Genomic DNA, 16,088 nt, shown 5'->3' on the forward strand with positions numbered 1-16,088 from the left:
ACCAAAGCCTGGCAGAGACACAACAAAAAAAGAGAATTTTAGACCAATATCCCAGATGAACATTGATGCAAAAATCCTCAATAAAACATTGGCAAACTAAATCCAGCAGCACATCAAAAAGCTTATCCACCATGATCAAGTGGGCTTCATCCCTGGGATGCAAGGCTGGTTCAACATATGCAAATCAATAAATGTAATCCAGCATATAAACAGAACCAATGACAAAAACCATAAGATTATCTCAATGGATGCAGAAAAGGCCTCTGACAAAATTCAACAACCCTTCATGCTAAAAACTCTCAATAAATTAGGTATTGATGGGATGCATCTCAAAATAATTAGAGCTATCTATGACAAACCCACAGCCAATATCATACTGAATGGGCAAAAACTGGGAGCATTCCCTTTGAAAACTGGCACAAGACAGGGATGCCCTCTCTCACCACTCCTATTAAACATAGTGTTAGAAGTTCTGGCCAGGGCAATCAGGCAGGAAAGGAAATAAAGGGGATTATATTAGGAAAAGAGGAAGTCAAGTTGTCCCTGTTTGCAGATGACATGGTTGTATACCTAGAAAACCCCATTGTCTCTGCCCAAAATCTCCTTAAGCTGATAAGCAACTTCAGCAAAGTCTCAGGATACAAAATCGATATGCAAAAATCACAAGCATTCTTATACACCAATAACAGACAAACAGAGAGCCAAATCATGAGTGAACTCCCATTCACAATTGCTTCCAAGAGAACAAAATACCTAGGAATCCAACTTACAAGGGATGTGAAGGACCTCTTCAAGGTGAACTACAAACCACTGCTCAATGAAATAAAAGAGGATACAAACAAATGGAAGAACATTCCATGCTCATGGGTAGGAAGAATCAATATCATGAAAATGGCCATACTTCCCAAAGTAATTTATAGATTCAATGCCATCCCCATCAAGCTACCAATGACTTTCTTCACAGAATTGGAAAAAACTACTTTAAAGTTCATATGGAACCAAAAAAGAGCCCATATTGCCAAGTTGATCCTAAGCCAAAAGAACAAAGCTGGAGGCATCACGCTACCCAACTTCAAACTATACTACAAGGCTACAGTAACCAAAACAGCATGGTACTAGTACCAAAACAGAGATATAGCCAATGGAACAGAACAGAGCCCTCAGAAATAATGCTGCATATCTACAACCATCTGATCTTTGACAAACCTGACAAAAACAAGCAATGGGGAAACGATTCCCTATTTAATAAATGGTGCTGGAAAAACTGGCTAGCCATAAGTAGAAAGCTGAAACTGCATCCCTTCCTTACACCTTATACAAAAATTAATTCAAGATGGATTCAAGACTTAAATGTTAGACCTAAAACCATAAAAACCCTAGAAGAAAACCTAGGCAATACCATTCAGGACATAGGCATGGGCAAGGACTTCATGTCTAAAATACCAAAAGCAATGGCAACAAAAGCCAAAATTGACAAATGGTATCTAATTAAACTAAAGAGTTTCTGCACAGCAAAAGAAACTACCATTAGAGTGAACAGGCAACCTACAGAATGGGAGAAAATTTTTGCAATCTACTCATCTGACAAAGGGCTAATATCCAGAATCTACAATGAACTCCAACAAATTTACAAGAAAAAAAAAAAACAACCCCATCAAAAAGTGGGCAAAGGATATGAACAGACACTTCTCAAAAGAAGACATTTATGCAGCCAAAAGACACATGAAGAAATGCTCATCATCATTGGCCATCAGAGCAATGCAAATCAAAACCACAATGAGATACCATCTCACACCAGTTAGAATGGCAATTATTAAAAAGTCAGGAAACAACAGGTGCTGGAGAGGATGTGGAGAAACAGGAACACTTTTCCACTGTTGGTGGGACTGCAAACTAGTTTAACCATTGTGGAAGTCAGTGTGGCGATTCCTCAGGGATCTAGAACTAGAACTACCATTTGACCCAGCCATCCCATTACTGGGTATATACGCAAAGGATTATAAATCATGCTGCTATAAAGACACATGCACACATATGTTTATTGTGGCACTATACACAATAGCAAAGACTTGTAATCAAGCCAAATGTCCAACAATGATAGACTGAATTAAGAAAATGTGGCACATATACACCATGGAATACTATGCAGCCATAAAAAATGATGAGTTCATGTCCTTTGTAAGGATATGGATGAAGCTGGAAACCCTCATTCTCAGCAAACTATCACAAGGACAAAAAAACCAAACACCACATGTTCTCACTCATAGGTGTGAATTGAACAATGAGAACACATAGACACAGGAAGGGGAATATCACACACAGGGGCCTGTTGTGAGGTGGGGGGAGGGTGGAGGGATAGCATTAGGAGATATAACTAATGTTAAATGATGAGTTAATGGGTGCAGCACACCAACATGGCACATGTATTCATATGTAACCAACCTGCATGTTGTGGACATGTACCCTAAAACTTAACGTACAATTAAAAAAAAAAAAAGAACATGTTATCTGCAGCCAGGAACAATTTATCTTTTTCCTTTATTTAACTTTTTCCTTTATTTATCTTTTTCCTTTCAAATTCAGATGCCTTTATTTCTTTTTCTTGCCTAATTGCTCTGGGTAGGACTTTCAGTAGTACACTGAATGTAAGTGGCAAAAGTGAGCGTTCTTATTCTTACCTTGTTCCGTATCTTACAGAAAACATGTTATTTTTGTTTGTTTGTTTGTTTAGAGTCAGGGTCTCACTCTGTCACCCAGGCTGGACTGCAGAGGTGTGATCATATCTCACTGCAACCAAAAAACCCCTAGGATCAAGTGATCTTCCCACCTTGGCCTCCCAAAGTACTAAGATTTACAGGCATGAGCCACCATGCCTGGTTGCAGAGGGAAAGTTTTAAACTTTTCCCTTTTCAGTATAGATGTTAGCTGTGGGCTTGTCACATATGGTCTTTATTATGTTGAGCTATGTTCCTCCTATGCTTAGTTTGTTGAGTGTTTTTAGCATAAAAGGATGTTCAATTTTATCAAATGCTTGTTCTGTGTCAATTAAGATAATCATATTTTTTGTCCTTCATTTTGTTAATGTTATGTACCACATTTATTGCTTTGCATATGTTCAACCTTTCTTGCATCTCCAGGATGAATTCCACGTGATCATGGTGAATGACCTTTTTAAAGTGCTGTTGAATTCAGTTTGCTGGTATTTTGTTGATGATTTTTGCATCTATGTTCATCAGGGATATTGGCCTGTAGTTTTCTTTTTCTTGTTGTTGTCTTTTTGTTTGGTTTCAGTATCAGGCTAATGCTGGCCTTGTAGAATAAGTTTGGACGTATTCCTTCCTCTTCAATTTTTGGAATAGTTTGAGAACTAATATTAGTTCTTTAAATATTTGGTAGAATTTGGTAGTTAAGCCATCAGATTCTGGGACTTTCTTGATGTGATTCCATTTCCTTATTTGTTATTTGTCTGTTGACATTTTCTGTTTCTTCATAGTTCAATCTTTGTAGGTCGTATGTGTTCAAAATTTATTCATTTCTTCTAGGTTAATCAATTTGTTGGTTTATAATTGTTTACAACAGTCTCATCATTCTTTGTATTTCTGTAGTATTAATTATAATTTCTCTTTTTTAATCTCTGAATTTATTTATTTGAATCTTCTTTCTTTTTTCTTATTCTAGATAAACATTTGTCAAATTTGGTTATCTTTGAAAAAATCAATTATTCATTTTTGCTGATATTTTATGTTGTTTTTCCAGGCTCTATTTTATTTGTTTCCACTCTGATGTATATTATTTCCTTTCTTTTACTAGTTTTGGTTTGGATTTGTTCTTGTTTTCCAGTTCCTTGACCTACAATATTAGGTTGTTTATTTGACATTTTTAATCTATTTTGATGCAGGTATTTGTTGCTATAAATTTTCCTGTTTAAATTGCTTTTGCTGTATTCTACAGATTTGGTATGTTGTGTTTCCATTTTTGTTTTCAGAAGAAAATTTTTAAAATTTTTCTTTTAATTTCTTTATTGACCCATTGGTTAACCAATATCATGTTGTTTAATTTCTATGTATTTGTAAGTTTCCAAAGTTCTTCCTGTTTATTGATTTCCAGGTTTATATCATTCAGGAGAGAAAAGACACTTGATATAATTTCAATCTTCTTAAATTTTTGAAGACTTGTTTTATGGCATTACATTGATCTATCCTGGAGAATGTTCCATGTGTAGTTGAGAAGAATGTATATTCTGAAGCTTTTCGATGAAATTTTCTATAAATATTTGTTAGATCCATTTGGTTTAGAATATAGCTTAAATCTGGTGTTTCTTTCTTGATTTTCTGTCTGGATGATCTAATTGCTGAAAGTAGGGTGTTGAAGTCTCCTACTCGTATTGTAGTTCACTTCTTTCAGATCTAGGAGTATTTGATTTATATATGTATGTGCTCTGATGTTGGGTTCAAATATATTCAGAATTGTCATATCTTCTTGCTGAATTGACCTGTTTATTATTATATAATAACATTCTTGGCCTCTTTTGTAGCTTTCACTTAAAGTCTATTTTACCTGACATTAGTATAGCTACTCCTGATGCCTTTTAGTTTTCATTTGGATAAAATATCTTTTGCATTCCTTCACTTTTAGTCTATATTGTCCTTGCAGATGAAGTGAGTCTCCTGTAAGCAGCGCACAGTTGGGTCTTGCTTTTTAATCCAGACACTGTCTTTTTTTTTTTTTTTTTTTTTTTGAGACAGAGTCTTGCTTTGAAGCCCAGGCTGGAGTGCAGTGGTGTGATCTCAGCTCACTGCAACCTCTGCTTCCAGGTTCAAGTGATTCTCCTGCCTCAGCCTCCTTAGTAGCTAGGATTACAGGGGTCCACCACAAAACCCAGCTATTTTTTTTTTTAGTAGAGATGGGGTTTCACCATGTTGGCCAGGCTGGTCTCAAACTCCTGACCTCAAGTGATCTGCCCACCTCAGCCTCCAAAAGCGCTGAGATTACAGACATGAGCCACTGCACCTGGCCCAGAAACTATGTGTTTTAATTGGAGAACTTAATCCATTAATATTCAAGGTAATTATTAATAGGTAAGGAATTACTCCTGTCATTTTGTTAATTGCTTTCTAGTTGTTTTGTAGATATTTTCTTCCTTTTTTCCTCTCACAGTCTTTCTTTGTGGGTAAGTTATTTTCTTTAGTAATATGCTTTGATTCCTTGCTTTTTATTTTTAGTGCATCTACTACAGATTTTTGCTCTGTGGTTACCATGAGGCTTACAAAAAACATCTTATAGTTAAACATGTTATTTTTGTAACTATTATATGTTTTTGCTTCATGGTTACCATGAGGCTTATAAAAACATCTTATAACATGTTATTTTAAGTTCATAACAACTTTAATTTAATTGCAAAAAAGGCACAATCTTTACCCTTTATCTCCCCATTTTGAATTTTTAATATCACAATTTACATCTTTTTATATTGTATATATGTTAACAAATTATTTTAGTTGTTAAAGTATATACAAATTGCAAAAAACCACAACCTTGACCCTTCATCTCCCCATTTTGAATTTTTAGTGTCACAATTTACATCTTTTTATATTGTATATACTTTAACAAATTATTTTAATGGTTATAATTTTTAATAGTTTTGTATTTTTGTCTTCATACTAAAGAAATAAGTGATTTACCAATAGCAAAGACTTGGAACCAACCCAAATGTCCATCAATGATAGACTGGATTAAGAAAATGTGGCACATATACACCATGGAATACTATGCAGCCATAAAAAAGGATGAGTTCATGTCCTTTGTAGGGACATGGATGAAGCTGGAGGCCATCATTCTCAGCAAACTATCACAAGGACAAAAAACCAAACACCACATGTTCTCACTCATAGGTGGGAAGTGAACAATGAGAACACTTGGACACAGGAAGGGGAACATCACACACCGGGGCCTGTTGTGGGGTGGGGGCAGCAGGGAGAGATAGCATTAGGAGATATACCTAATGTAAATGATGAGTTAATGAGTGCAGCACACCAACATGGCACACGTATACGTATGTAACAAACCTGCACATTGTGCACATGTACCCTAGAACTTAAAGTATAATAAAAAATAAATAAATAAGTGATTTACATACCCCCTTTATATTATTTGAGTATTCTGAATTTGACTGTTTACTTGCTTTTACCGGTGAGTTTTATACTTTCTAATGTTTTCTTATTACCCATTAGCATCATTTCTTTCAATGTGAAGAACTCCCTTTAGTACTCCTTATAAGACATATCTGGCGGTGATAAAGCCCCTCAGCTTTAGTTTGTGTGGGAAAGTCTATCTCTTTCATTTCCAAAGGACAATTTTGCTAAGAACAGAATTCTTGGCTGAAAGGTTTTTTCCCTTCAGCACATTGAATATGTAATTCCATTCTCTCCTGGCCTGTGAAGTTTCTGCTGAAAAAGCTGGTAACAGTCATATTAGAACTCCCTTATGTGTTATTTTTTTTTTCTTGCTTTCAGGTTTCTCTCTTTGTCTTTGGTTTTTGGCAGTTTGATTGTAATACATCATCGGGTAGTCTTATTTGGATTGAGTATGATTGAAGACTTTTGACCTTCCTGTACCTAGATAGTTATATCTGTCTCCAGATTTTGAAATGTTTCTGCTATGATTTATTTAAATAAGCTTTATAAATCTTTATCTTTCTTAACTCCTTCTTGAATACCAACAACTCGTATATTTGCTTTTTTTTTTTTTTTTTTTTTTGGAGCTGGAGTCTCACTCTTGTCACCCAGGCTGGAGTGCAATGGTGTGATCTTAGCTCACTGCAACCTCCGCTTCCTGGATTCAAGCAATTCTCCTGCCTCAGCATCCCAAATAGCTGAGAGTACAGGCATACACCACCACGCTGGGCTAATTTTGTATTTTTAGTAGAGACGGGGTTTCACCAGGTTGGTCAGGCTGGTCTTGAACTCCTGACCTCACATTATCCACCCACCTCAGCCTCCCGATGTGATGGGATTACAGGCATGAGCCACCATGTCCAGGCGACATTTCCTCTTTTGATGCTATTCCATAAGTCCCATAAGCTTTCTTCATTCCTTTTCATTCTTTCTTCATATCATAACATAAGTTTGCAAGTAACCTGTTTTCAAGTTCACATATTTTTTTCTTCTGTTTGATAAATTCTGCTATTGATGTCTCCATTGCATTTTTAATTTTTTTCATTGTATTTTTCAGCTCCAGCATTTCTGGCTTTTTTCCCATTATTTCATATCTGTTGCATTTCTCTAATAGATTTCTGAATTGTTTCTCTGTATTTTATTGAAGTGCGCTGTATTAGTTCGTTTTCATACTGCTATAAAGAACTGCCTGAGACTGGATAATTTATAAAGAAAAGAGGCTTAATTGACTCACAGTTCAGGATGGCTGGGGAGGCCTCAGAAAACTTATGATCGTGGCAGAAGGTGAGGGGGAAGCAAAGCACCTTATTCACAAGGTGGCAGGAAGGATAATGAACTCAGGAGGAACTACGAAACACTTGTAATACCATCAGATCTCATGAGAATTCAATCACTATCATGAGAACAACATGGGGGAAACCCCATCATGATCCAATTGCCTCCACCTGGTCTTTCCCTTGACACGTGGAGATTTTGGGGAATACAATTCAAGATGAGATTTTGGGTAAGGAAACAGCCAAACTGTATCATTTTGCCCTGGCCCCTCCCAAATCTTATGTCCTCACTTTCAAAACATAATCATGCCCTTCCGACAGCCCCTCAATGTCTTAACTCATTCCAGCATTAACCCAAGAGTCCAAGTCCAAAGTTAGTTACTTCCTAGATATAACAGGGGTACATGAAATGGGCAAATACACCCATTCCAAATTGGCCAAAAAGAAGGGGCTATAGGCCCTGTGCAAATCCTAAATCCAGTGGATCAGTCAAATCTTAAAGCTCTGAAATAATCTTTAACTCCATATCTCACATCCAGGTGCTGCTGATGCAAGAGTTGGGCTCCCATAGCCTTGGGCTGCTCACCCCTGTAGCTTTGCAGGGTATGGCTGCTTTCATGGGCTGGCATTGAGTGTCTGCTGCTTTTCCAGGTGCATGGTGCAAGCTGTTAGTGGATCTACCATTCTGTGGTCTGGGGGATGGTGGCCCTCTTCTCACAGCTCCACTAGGCAATGCCCCAGTGGGGGCTCTGACCTCACATTTTCCTTCTGCACTACCCTAGCAATGATTCTCCATAAGGGCTCTGACCCTGCAGCAAACTTCTGCCTGGACATCCAGGTGTTTCCATACATCCTCTGAAATCTAGGCAGAGCTTTCCAAACCTCATTTCTTGACTTCTGTGCACCACAGGTCCAACCACCAAGGATTGGGGCTTGTACCCTCAGAAGGAATGGCCTGAGCTGTACCTTGGCCCATTTTAGCCACAGCTGGGACATAGGGCACCAAGTCCTGAGACTGCACAAAGCAGCAAGTTCCTGGACCTGGCCCAGGAAACCATTTTTACCTCCTATGCCTCCAGGGCTGCCATGAAGACCACTTACATGCCTTGGAGACATTTTCCCCATTGTCTTGGTGATTAACATTTGGTTCCTCATTACTTATGCAAATTTCTGCAGCTGGCTTGAATTTCTCCCAAGAAAAGGGGTTTTTCTTTTCCATTGCATCGCCAGGCTGTAAATTTTCTAAACTTTTATGCTCTGCTTTCCTTTCAAACATAAGTTCCAATTCCAAATCATCTCTTTGTGAAGCATAAAACTGAACACTTTTAAGAGCACCCAGATTACATCTTAAATGCTTTGCTGCTTAGAATTTCTTCTGCCTAAATCATCTCTCTCAAGTTCAAAGTTCCACAGATCTCTAGGGCAGGGGCAAAATGCCACCAGTCTCTGCTAAAACATAGCAAGAGTCAGCTTTGCTCTAGTTCCCAAGAAGATTCTCATCTTCATCTGAGACTACTTCAGCCTGGCCTTCACTGCTCATATTACTATCAGCATTTTGGTCAAAGCAATTCAATATGTCCCTAGGAAATTCCAAACTTTCCCACATCTTCCCATCTTCTGAGCCCTCAAAATTGTTTCAATCTCTGCCTGTTACCTAGTTCCAAAGTCACTTCCACATTTTTGGGAATCTTTTTTTTTTTTTTTTGAGACAGAATCTCACTCTGTCACCCAGGTTGGAAGGCAGTGGTGTGATCTTGGCTCACTGCAACATCTGCCTCCTGGGTTCAAGCAATTCCCTGCCTCAGCCTCCTGAGTGGCTGGGATTACAGGCACCTGCCATCACGCCCAGCTAATTTTTGTATTTTTGTGGAGATGGGGTTTCACCATCTTGGCCAGGCTGGTCTTGAACTCCTGACCCCATGATCCACCTGCCTCAGACTCCCAAAGTGCTGGGATTACAGGCGTGAGCCACCATGCTAGGCCTGGGTATCTTTATAGCAGCACCCCATCTACCAGTACCAATTTACTGTATTAGTCTGTTTTCATATCGCTATAAAGAACTGCCCTAGACCGGGTAATTTATAAAGGAAAAAGAGTTTAATTGACTCACAGTTCAGCATGGCTGGGGAGGCCTCAGGAAACTTACAATCATGGTGGAAGGCAAACGGGAAGAAAGGCACCTTCTTCACAAGGCAGCAGGAAAGAGAACGAACACAGGAGGAACTACCAAACACTTATAAAACCACCAGATCTCATGAAAACTCACTCATTATTATGAGAACAGCATGGGGAAAACCACCCCCATGATCCAACTGCCTACACCTTGTCTCTTCCTTGACACATGGGGCTTATGGGGATTACAATTCAAAATGAGATTTTGGGTGGGGATGCAGAAAAACCATATTATTCATTAAGCTTACTTTAAAAACAACTATTTTAATTTTTTTGTCAGGCAGGTCAAACATCTCCATCTTTTTAGAGTCAGTCACTGGCACTTTATTCTGTCCATTTGGTGAGTCCCATTTCCCTGATTGTTCTTGATCCTTGTGGTCATGAATTGATGTCTACACATTAAAGACCTAGAAATTTATTCCAGTTTGCATAGTCTAGCTTTGTCTGAGAAAAGTTCTTTGACAGTAAGCCTATCCAGAAATTCTAGGCAGGTCACCTGTTGTGGTTTCTAAGATAGTGATTGCTGCAGCTATTGCAACACCAAGAGCACTCTAAGCCCAGGACGATGGTGGATGGTGCAGTGTCAGGGTGGAATCCCTTGACCACCAAGGCTGGCACAGTGCTGAGCTGAAATCTGAGCCCCCAGCCACTGAGTCCTGCCTGCCACTGTGGGCTATTTGGAGCCCATGGCTTCTATAGTTTGTTGGTTCGTGGTGATGCAGACCAGAAATTGAATTTGTCTGGCAGGGACAACAGGTTTCTGTCTGGCACTGAGGCAGGTTCAGAGGCTCAGTCTGCAGGTACCAGCAGAAGTGAGGGTCTGTAGGAGTCTGTCTAGTGCTGGGTTTTACTGTGGCAGGCCTGGTAGTGTGTTCCAATGCAAACTCTTATGCTTATACATCCCTCTCTTTTCCCCAAGTAGATGGTATTTCTCTCTGAGCTGTGCACTTTGTGGTTGGGACATGGATGACTTGGAGAATGTAAAACTGCACTTCCTACCCACTCCAATGACTATTTTCTTATTAATATTCTGTAACCAGATACTGTGAACTCTTGCCTGGTTTCCTTAGCTTCTGTAGAGGTATTTTTGTGTGTAGGTAATTTTGATGTTTTCCTGCAAGCGGATGATCACTGTAGAGTCCTATTCCACCATCTTCCTCCACCCTCTGTGCATTGAAATCATTTGTATAAGTAAAAGAAGTCAGTCACAAAAGGCCACATATTCTATAATTCCATGTATATGAAATGTGTATAATAGAGAAATCTATAGAGAGAGGGGAGATTAGTGGTTGTCAGGGGCTGGGTGGAAAGGGAAATGGAGAAAGACTGCTGATGGGTAATGGGTTTCTTTTGGGGTTGAAGAGAATGTTCTGAAATTACTGGTGATGGTTGCATGAGCTTGTGAGTATGCTAAGAATCATCGAATTTTACGCTTTAAAGGATGAACTTATGGTATGTGAATTATCTCTCAATTTTTTAAAAAGCAGGAGGAAACTGCTTGAAAAAAGCCCACCGATTATAGTTAACAATGACAGACTAGATCTTAAAAGGAAGCAAGAAGTGAGAAAAACTATAGGGGAAGGCAGAAAAATTGAGGACACATAAGAATATAGGCCAGTTCAGCAGTGAAAAAATGCAGGTGGTTCAGAAATGCAGGACCAGCTCTGCCAACTTTTCTTTCACCAAATATCCCCCACAAAGCCGACAGAATGGTGACCTCAGCCTCCTTTAGGACAAGGTGGATCATCTCCTATCTCATCAGTAAAATAATCTCTGTACCTCTGTGAAGTTCCTAATTATGAAACTGAGCCATAAGAAAGAGATTAAATCATATAAAAATGTGGAAGTATCTTTAAAACATTTCTTCTATCAAAGAGTTGTTTTTTAAAATGTTTTTAAACTATATTTATTATTGAGAAAATTTTACTTATGTAGAAGAACTCATTCCCAAAGGATGGTGTATTAATGAATTGCTATTGTATTTCCTTTATTTTCCTTAGTTTTTCTATGACCTTTTAATGTTGATTTTCTTTCCTCAGCTTCCTTTCCTTACTCCCATCCTAAGAATGCCTTACTATTTATTCAGGAGCCAAATTGAGTTATGAAGAAATTAAATACATGCAACAGCATGTCTTCCTTTACAGTTAATATACATCCAGAATATGAAAAAAATAATAATATTTTCCTAAAGATCAGATTAATGACTTTTGGGTTTTAAAAAAATCACAGTATTTAACTTTTTGATATGTCCTTAAAACTCAAATGTAAAATAGCACCTACTTAAAATTTGCCTTTGGGTATCAATTTGAATGATAAACCTACAACTAAAATGATTTTTCAACATTATGGCTAATAATATTATTTCATTTTAATTATGCAGGAAATACCACACACATTTATTACAGTTTGATGGTGAAGGAGGTTGGCGCTTTGAACAATTGGATACTGCTATCCGTTTGACATTGAGTGAAGAAAAACAAAAGCTAGAATCTCAGCTAGCTGGAATTCCCAAAATGCAGCAGAGACTCAATGAACTATGTAAAATTTTGGGAGAAGACTCAGTGCTGAAAACAATTAAAAATGAAGATGAGACATCTTAATTTGTTTTGACATATTTTAAAAGTTAATTATTAGATAAAGGCTCAAAGACATTCTGTTATACTGCATGAAGTATGTTAAGCTAAGCACAGAGAAAAAAAGGCAGCAAGACATGTTTTATAAGATTTTAGCATTAAGGAAGTATATGATCTGACTTTTCAGAAGAAAACAAACAAATGCATTATGTAAGGTCAGTCATTATGACTTATACTAATTCCTAGTGAAGGCCTAATGCACTTGTAAAACAGGATTTTCTAGGTGAATTCATGATGAATACCAGATTTACTATGTATATGTGGTGTGTCTGAAGTTCTTAACAAACATGGGCGATATTCTGGAAATGAAACAAGTTAAACTGAGCAGCATTTGGGTTGATACCAAGTGCATAAAATTCAAACTTTGAGTGACATTTAGTCCATTTATGGTTGATATTAGGTTTAATAGCTAGAATTCAAATTGATTATTGCTAGTGGCCAACTAAACCTGTACAAAATAGCTGACAGTTTTATAAATAATTTCAATATAAAAATTGTTTTAATGGCATTTGTTGAAAGAAAAAAGCACGGCTAAAATGTATAAAATGCCATATTTTTAAATTTTGGACTTTAAGCATCTTAATGAGGGCATATAACAAATTAATTTTAGTACAAATCTTAAATATTTTTAATAAATCCTTTCATTTTAAAAAGAGAATTGCCAATACAGAAAAGGAGTATCCAAACAATGTCTCAACCTGATAATTTCCTTAGCAGAATTACCTATTGCAACTTCTGTTCAGAAATACACAGCTTGTTTTTTTGCCCAAGGATGAGTCTACATTTTAAGAACTGCAATGGTATAAAAGAACTTAAGGATTCTGAGAATCATAGTAATAACATACATTGGAATAGTACTTTATAATTTACAATCCCCATTTACATCATTTCACCTTAATGTTGATGACAATGTTTTGAAACAAATACTATTTTTCCTACTTTGCTTTTGAGAAAATTGACACTCAGACTTGCCCTAATCATGCACTTTACTTAAGGAAAGATCGAGAAATCAAATGAAGTTCTCCTGACTCTCTGGTTTAGTGCTGTTTTGTTATTATCCTTTAAATCAAACTGGGCTATAATAGCAATAAAAGTTAGACGAAGTGTAGAAAATAAAATAAATTTCATAATGTTAGTCTTATTGTTATTTGGTTATTGTTTACAAGAAATGAAAATTAAGTACAATGTGCAAAGATCATTGTTCTGTGGTTTAAAATGAAATGAGAAAGTTAGTAAATCATTCAGCAACTATGCCGTCTTACTCAATATTAATGTACCTCTAAGGCATTAGCAATGAGAAGGGCAAATAATTATGGTTTTGGTAAATTTAATATTTATTGAACATAATGAGAAATAATCTATATGGACTAGTCATATGAAATAGATTTTATTCTATTTGTGTGCACTGGAGCTGGAAAGCCAAGACTGAAACTTTATCTCTTGCTGCCTATGATACCACGTTGATATACCAGGAGAATATTGGAATGATCAGTTGTTAGTGGCCTAGGATTTTATTTGCCTGTTGAGACACAGCCATAATAGATGTTAAGTCTGTGATTCTTAGACTTTTCAGGTGATAGAGTACCTGGAAGTCATTCATAATGATCGTTATAGAACATCATAACATTTCTACATTTTCAATTCTGCCATGATAGCTAGTGTATTTTTAATTTTCAATAAATGTAACCAACTTACATGAAGGAATGCAATATAAAATTATAATCAGTACATTTGTCCAAGGTTTTCGTTAGTATTATCACCTACTTATTCATCAGTTACTAATATTTCCTGTTAGAAAAGTGAGGCAGGAATTAAAGATTTTTTTTTTAAGAAGCGTGGAACCAAAACTTAAACTTGCTAAAAATTATTCATTAATCTTTTCTACATAAGTGATTATCCAGTTTATACTGCTACAAGGGCAAAAGTCTGAGGCAAGTGTTTTAAGTTAACTTTTAAAGGTACAAGAAGAAAATTAAAAATCCTCATGTGAAAGATGTGTATAATTTTCATGCCTTAATTTTCATAAAAGTAAAACATAATTTTAAAACAACCTGATAATTTTGTTTTGAAACATTGAAAAGAATGCCAAAACAAATATTAGATTTGTAATTAGTCAGTATTTAATATATTTTACCCATGAGCTAAAGCAAAAAAGACTCATTATTTATGATGCACAGGATTCAAAGATGCCTAAAATTCTCTATTAAAAACTATGTACACTGTAATTTAAATGTTAAAGTTCTAATATGCACATGTTTTCCATGAGCTTTTTGTGCCTATTTGTTTTCTGAATTTATTTTTCAGGACCAATATCCTTAACTTGGAAGGGAAAACATCTCTGATTTGAACTTGTATTTATGTACCATTCAATTGTTTCCAAATGGTCCAATGGGTATACCATATTTTACTACTCTTATATTTTACGGAAAACATGAAAAAGACTGAGAAACTAGCCATTTTTGAATACAGCAAGGGATAGATGAGGAAAGGAAAAAAGAAAGAATATTTCAAGTTTCAAACTACTTTTACCATGTTATATCTATTTGCCCAAACGTTTGACATATTTTTGGTCAAACAAAAAGCTATAAGTTTATGGAGCTTGAGTTTAAAATGTGCATTCTTTAGGTTAACTCTTAAACTTGAAAAATAAGTTGGATTCTATGAAAACGTTGCATTATATTTCTACAGCATGTAATGTTATGCCAAGCATGAGTCTAAAACAGTTTGTGTTCTTGTAAGCAGGATAATGTGTAATAATCCCTCTGAAATAATCTCAAGAAGAATGATATACCTTAAAACTCAACTCAAATTTACATTTGTTTACAGTGGGAATGGTTTTCTCTTGATAGAAATTTGGTTTTTGTCTCAAGTTTTGGTCTGTCAGTAAAGGCATAAATGAATATCCTAGTTTTTATTTGAAACATTGGTTCCAAGTATAGTTTCATATTTGGCAATAGATTCATCCTATTCTAATATGTTTGGAATAGATTTTTGATTCAATAAGTCTAGGAAAATCTGTTACACATTGAAACCCAAGTCCAGAGAATGTTACACACTTCTAATATATGCATAAAATGATGGTAAAGGTTATTAAATCATTGATTTAAAAAGATGACTTTGATATAATTACTTTATGGGCAAAATTGTCCTCATTTAGAAGTGAAAAGTACTTTCACATAGCCTAGGCTATTTACAGTTCTGATTATATACATTTAGATATGTTGAATATGTTTTGGGGTTGTACTTCTAATGTTTGCCACATGAGCGCCTTCGGGTGGATGAATAAAATATTTTTTTAAAAACCAATTTCTTCTTCATTGTTGATGCTTTTCCTGACTACCAAGTTCAGGGCTGGTTTACATTTCATATTGTGAAATTTTCAAAACCAATGGTCTATTTATAAGCCAGAATTGTATTAATGAAAATGAATGAGAAAATGTCCTTAAAGGTAAAAATCATTATGTAGCTAAATGAGATTGTGGCTGTGTGTGAGTACATTATAATATAATTTCCATCTGATGTGTATTTACTTGAACTCATCATTCCTTATGAATTCCTTAACCATTAAGAAAAAGACTAGATTAATCAAAGGAATTACAAATTATTCCATTTTTACAAAATACCCTGTTTCTATACTGCAAATGGCCATGTTGGGTATATGTCTATATACGCCTTACTTAGACATTGTATTGTATATAACCGTGTGTAGAACTATAGACAATAGTCACCAAATAGTTATTTAAATATTAATTTTCTTTATTAATACAACACATTTAATAAGTATCTACCTATGCCAGGCACTGTGCTAAGTTCTATTACTAAATAAAATTTGGTCC

At 36.1% G+C, this 16,088-nt stretch overlaps 1 protein-coding gene across 2 annotated transcripts in view; it reads left to right on the forward strand.

Moving 5' to 3' along the window:
* Positions 1-15,558, forward strand: part of ABCD2 (ATP binding cassette subfamily D member 2) — a 71,461-nt gene extending 55,903 nt beyond the window's left edge. For both annotated transcript variants that reach the window (XM_001168647.8, XM_063785774.1), the window contains one exon: positions 12,000-15,558. In XM_001168647.8, coding sequence (XP_001168647.1) covers positions 12,000-12,219 — 220 coding nt within the window. In that variant the 3' untranslated portion in view covers positions 12,220-15,558. The remainder of the gene's footprint in view (positions 1-11,999) is intronic.
* Positions 15,559-16,088: the final 530 nt, after the last annotated feature.

Source organism: Pan troglodytes, chromosome 10, assembly GCF_028858775.2.
Source record: "Pan troglodytes isolate AG18354 chromosome 10, NHGRI_mPanTro3-v2.0_pri, whole genome shotgun sequence".
Taxonomy (NCBI): domain Eukaryota; kingdom Metazoa; phylum Chordata; class Mammalia; order Primates; family Hominidae; genus Pan; species Pan troglodytes.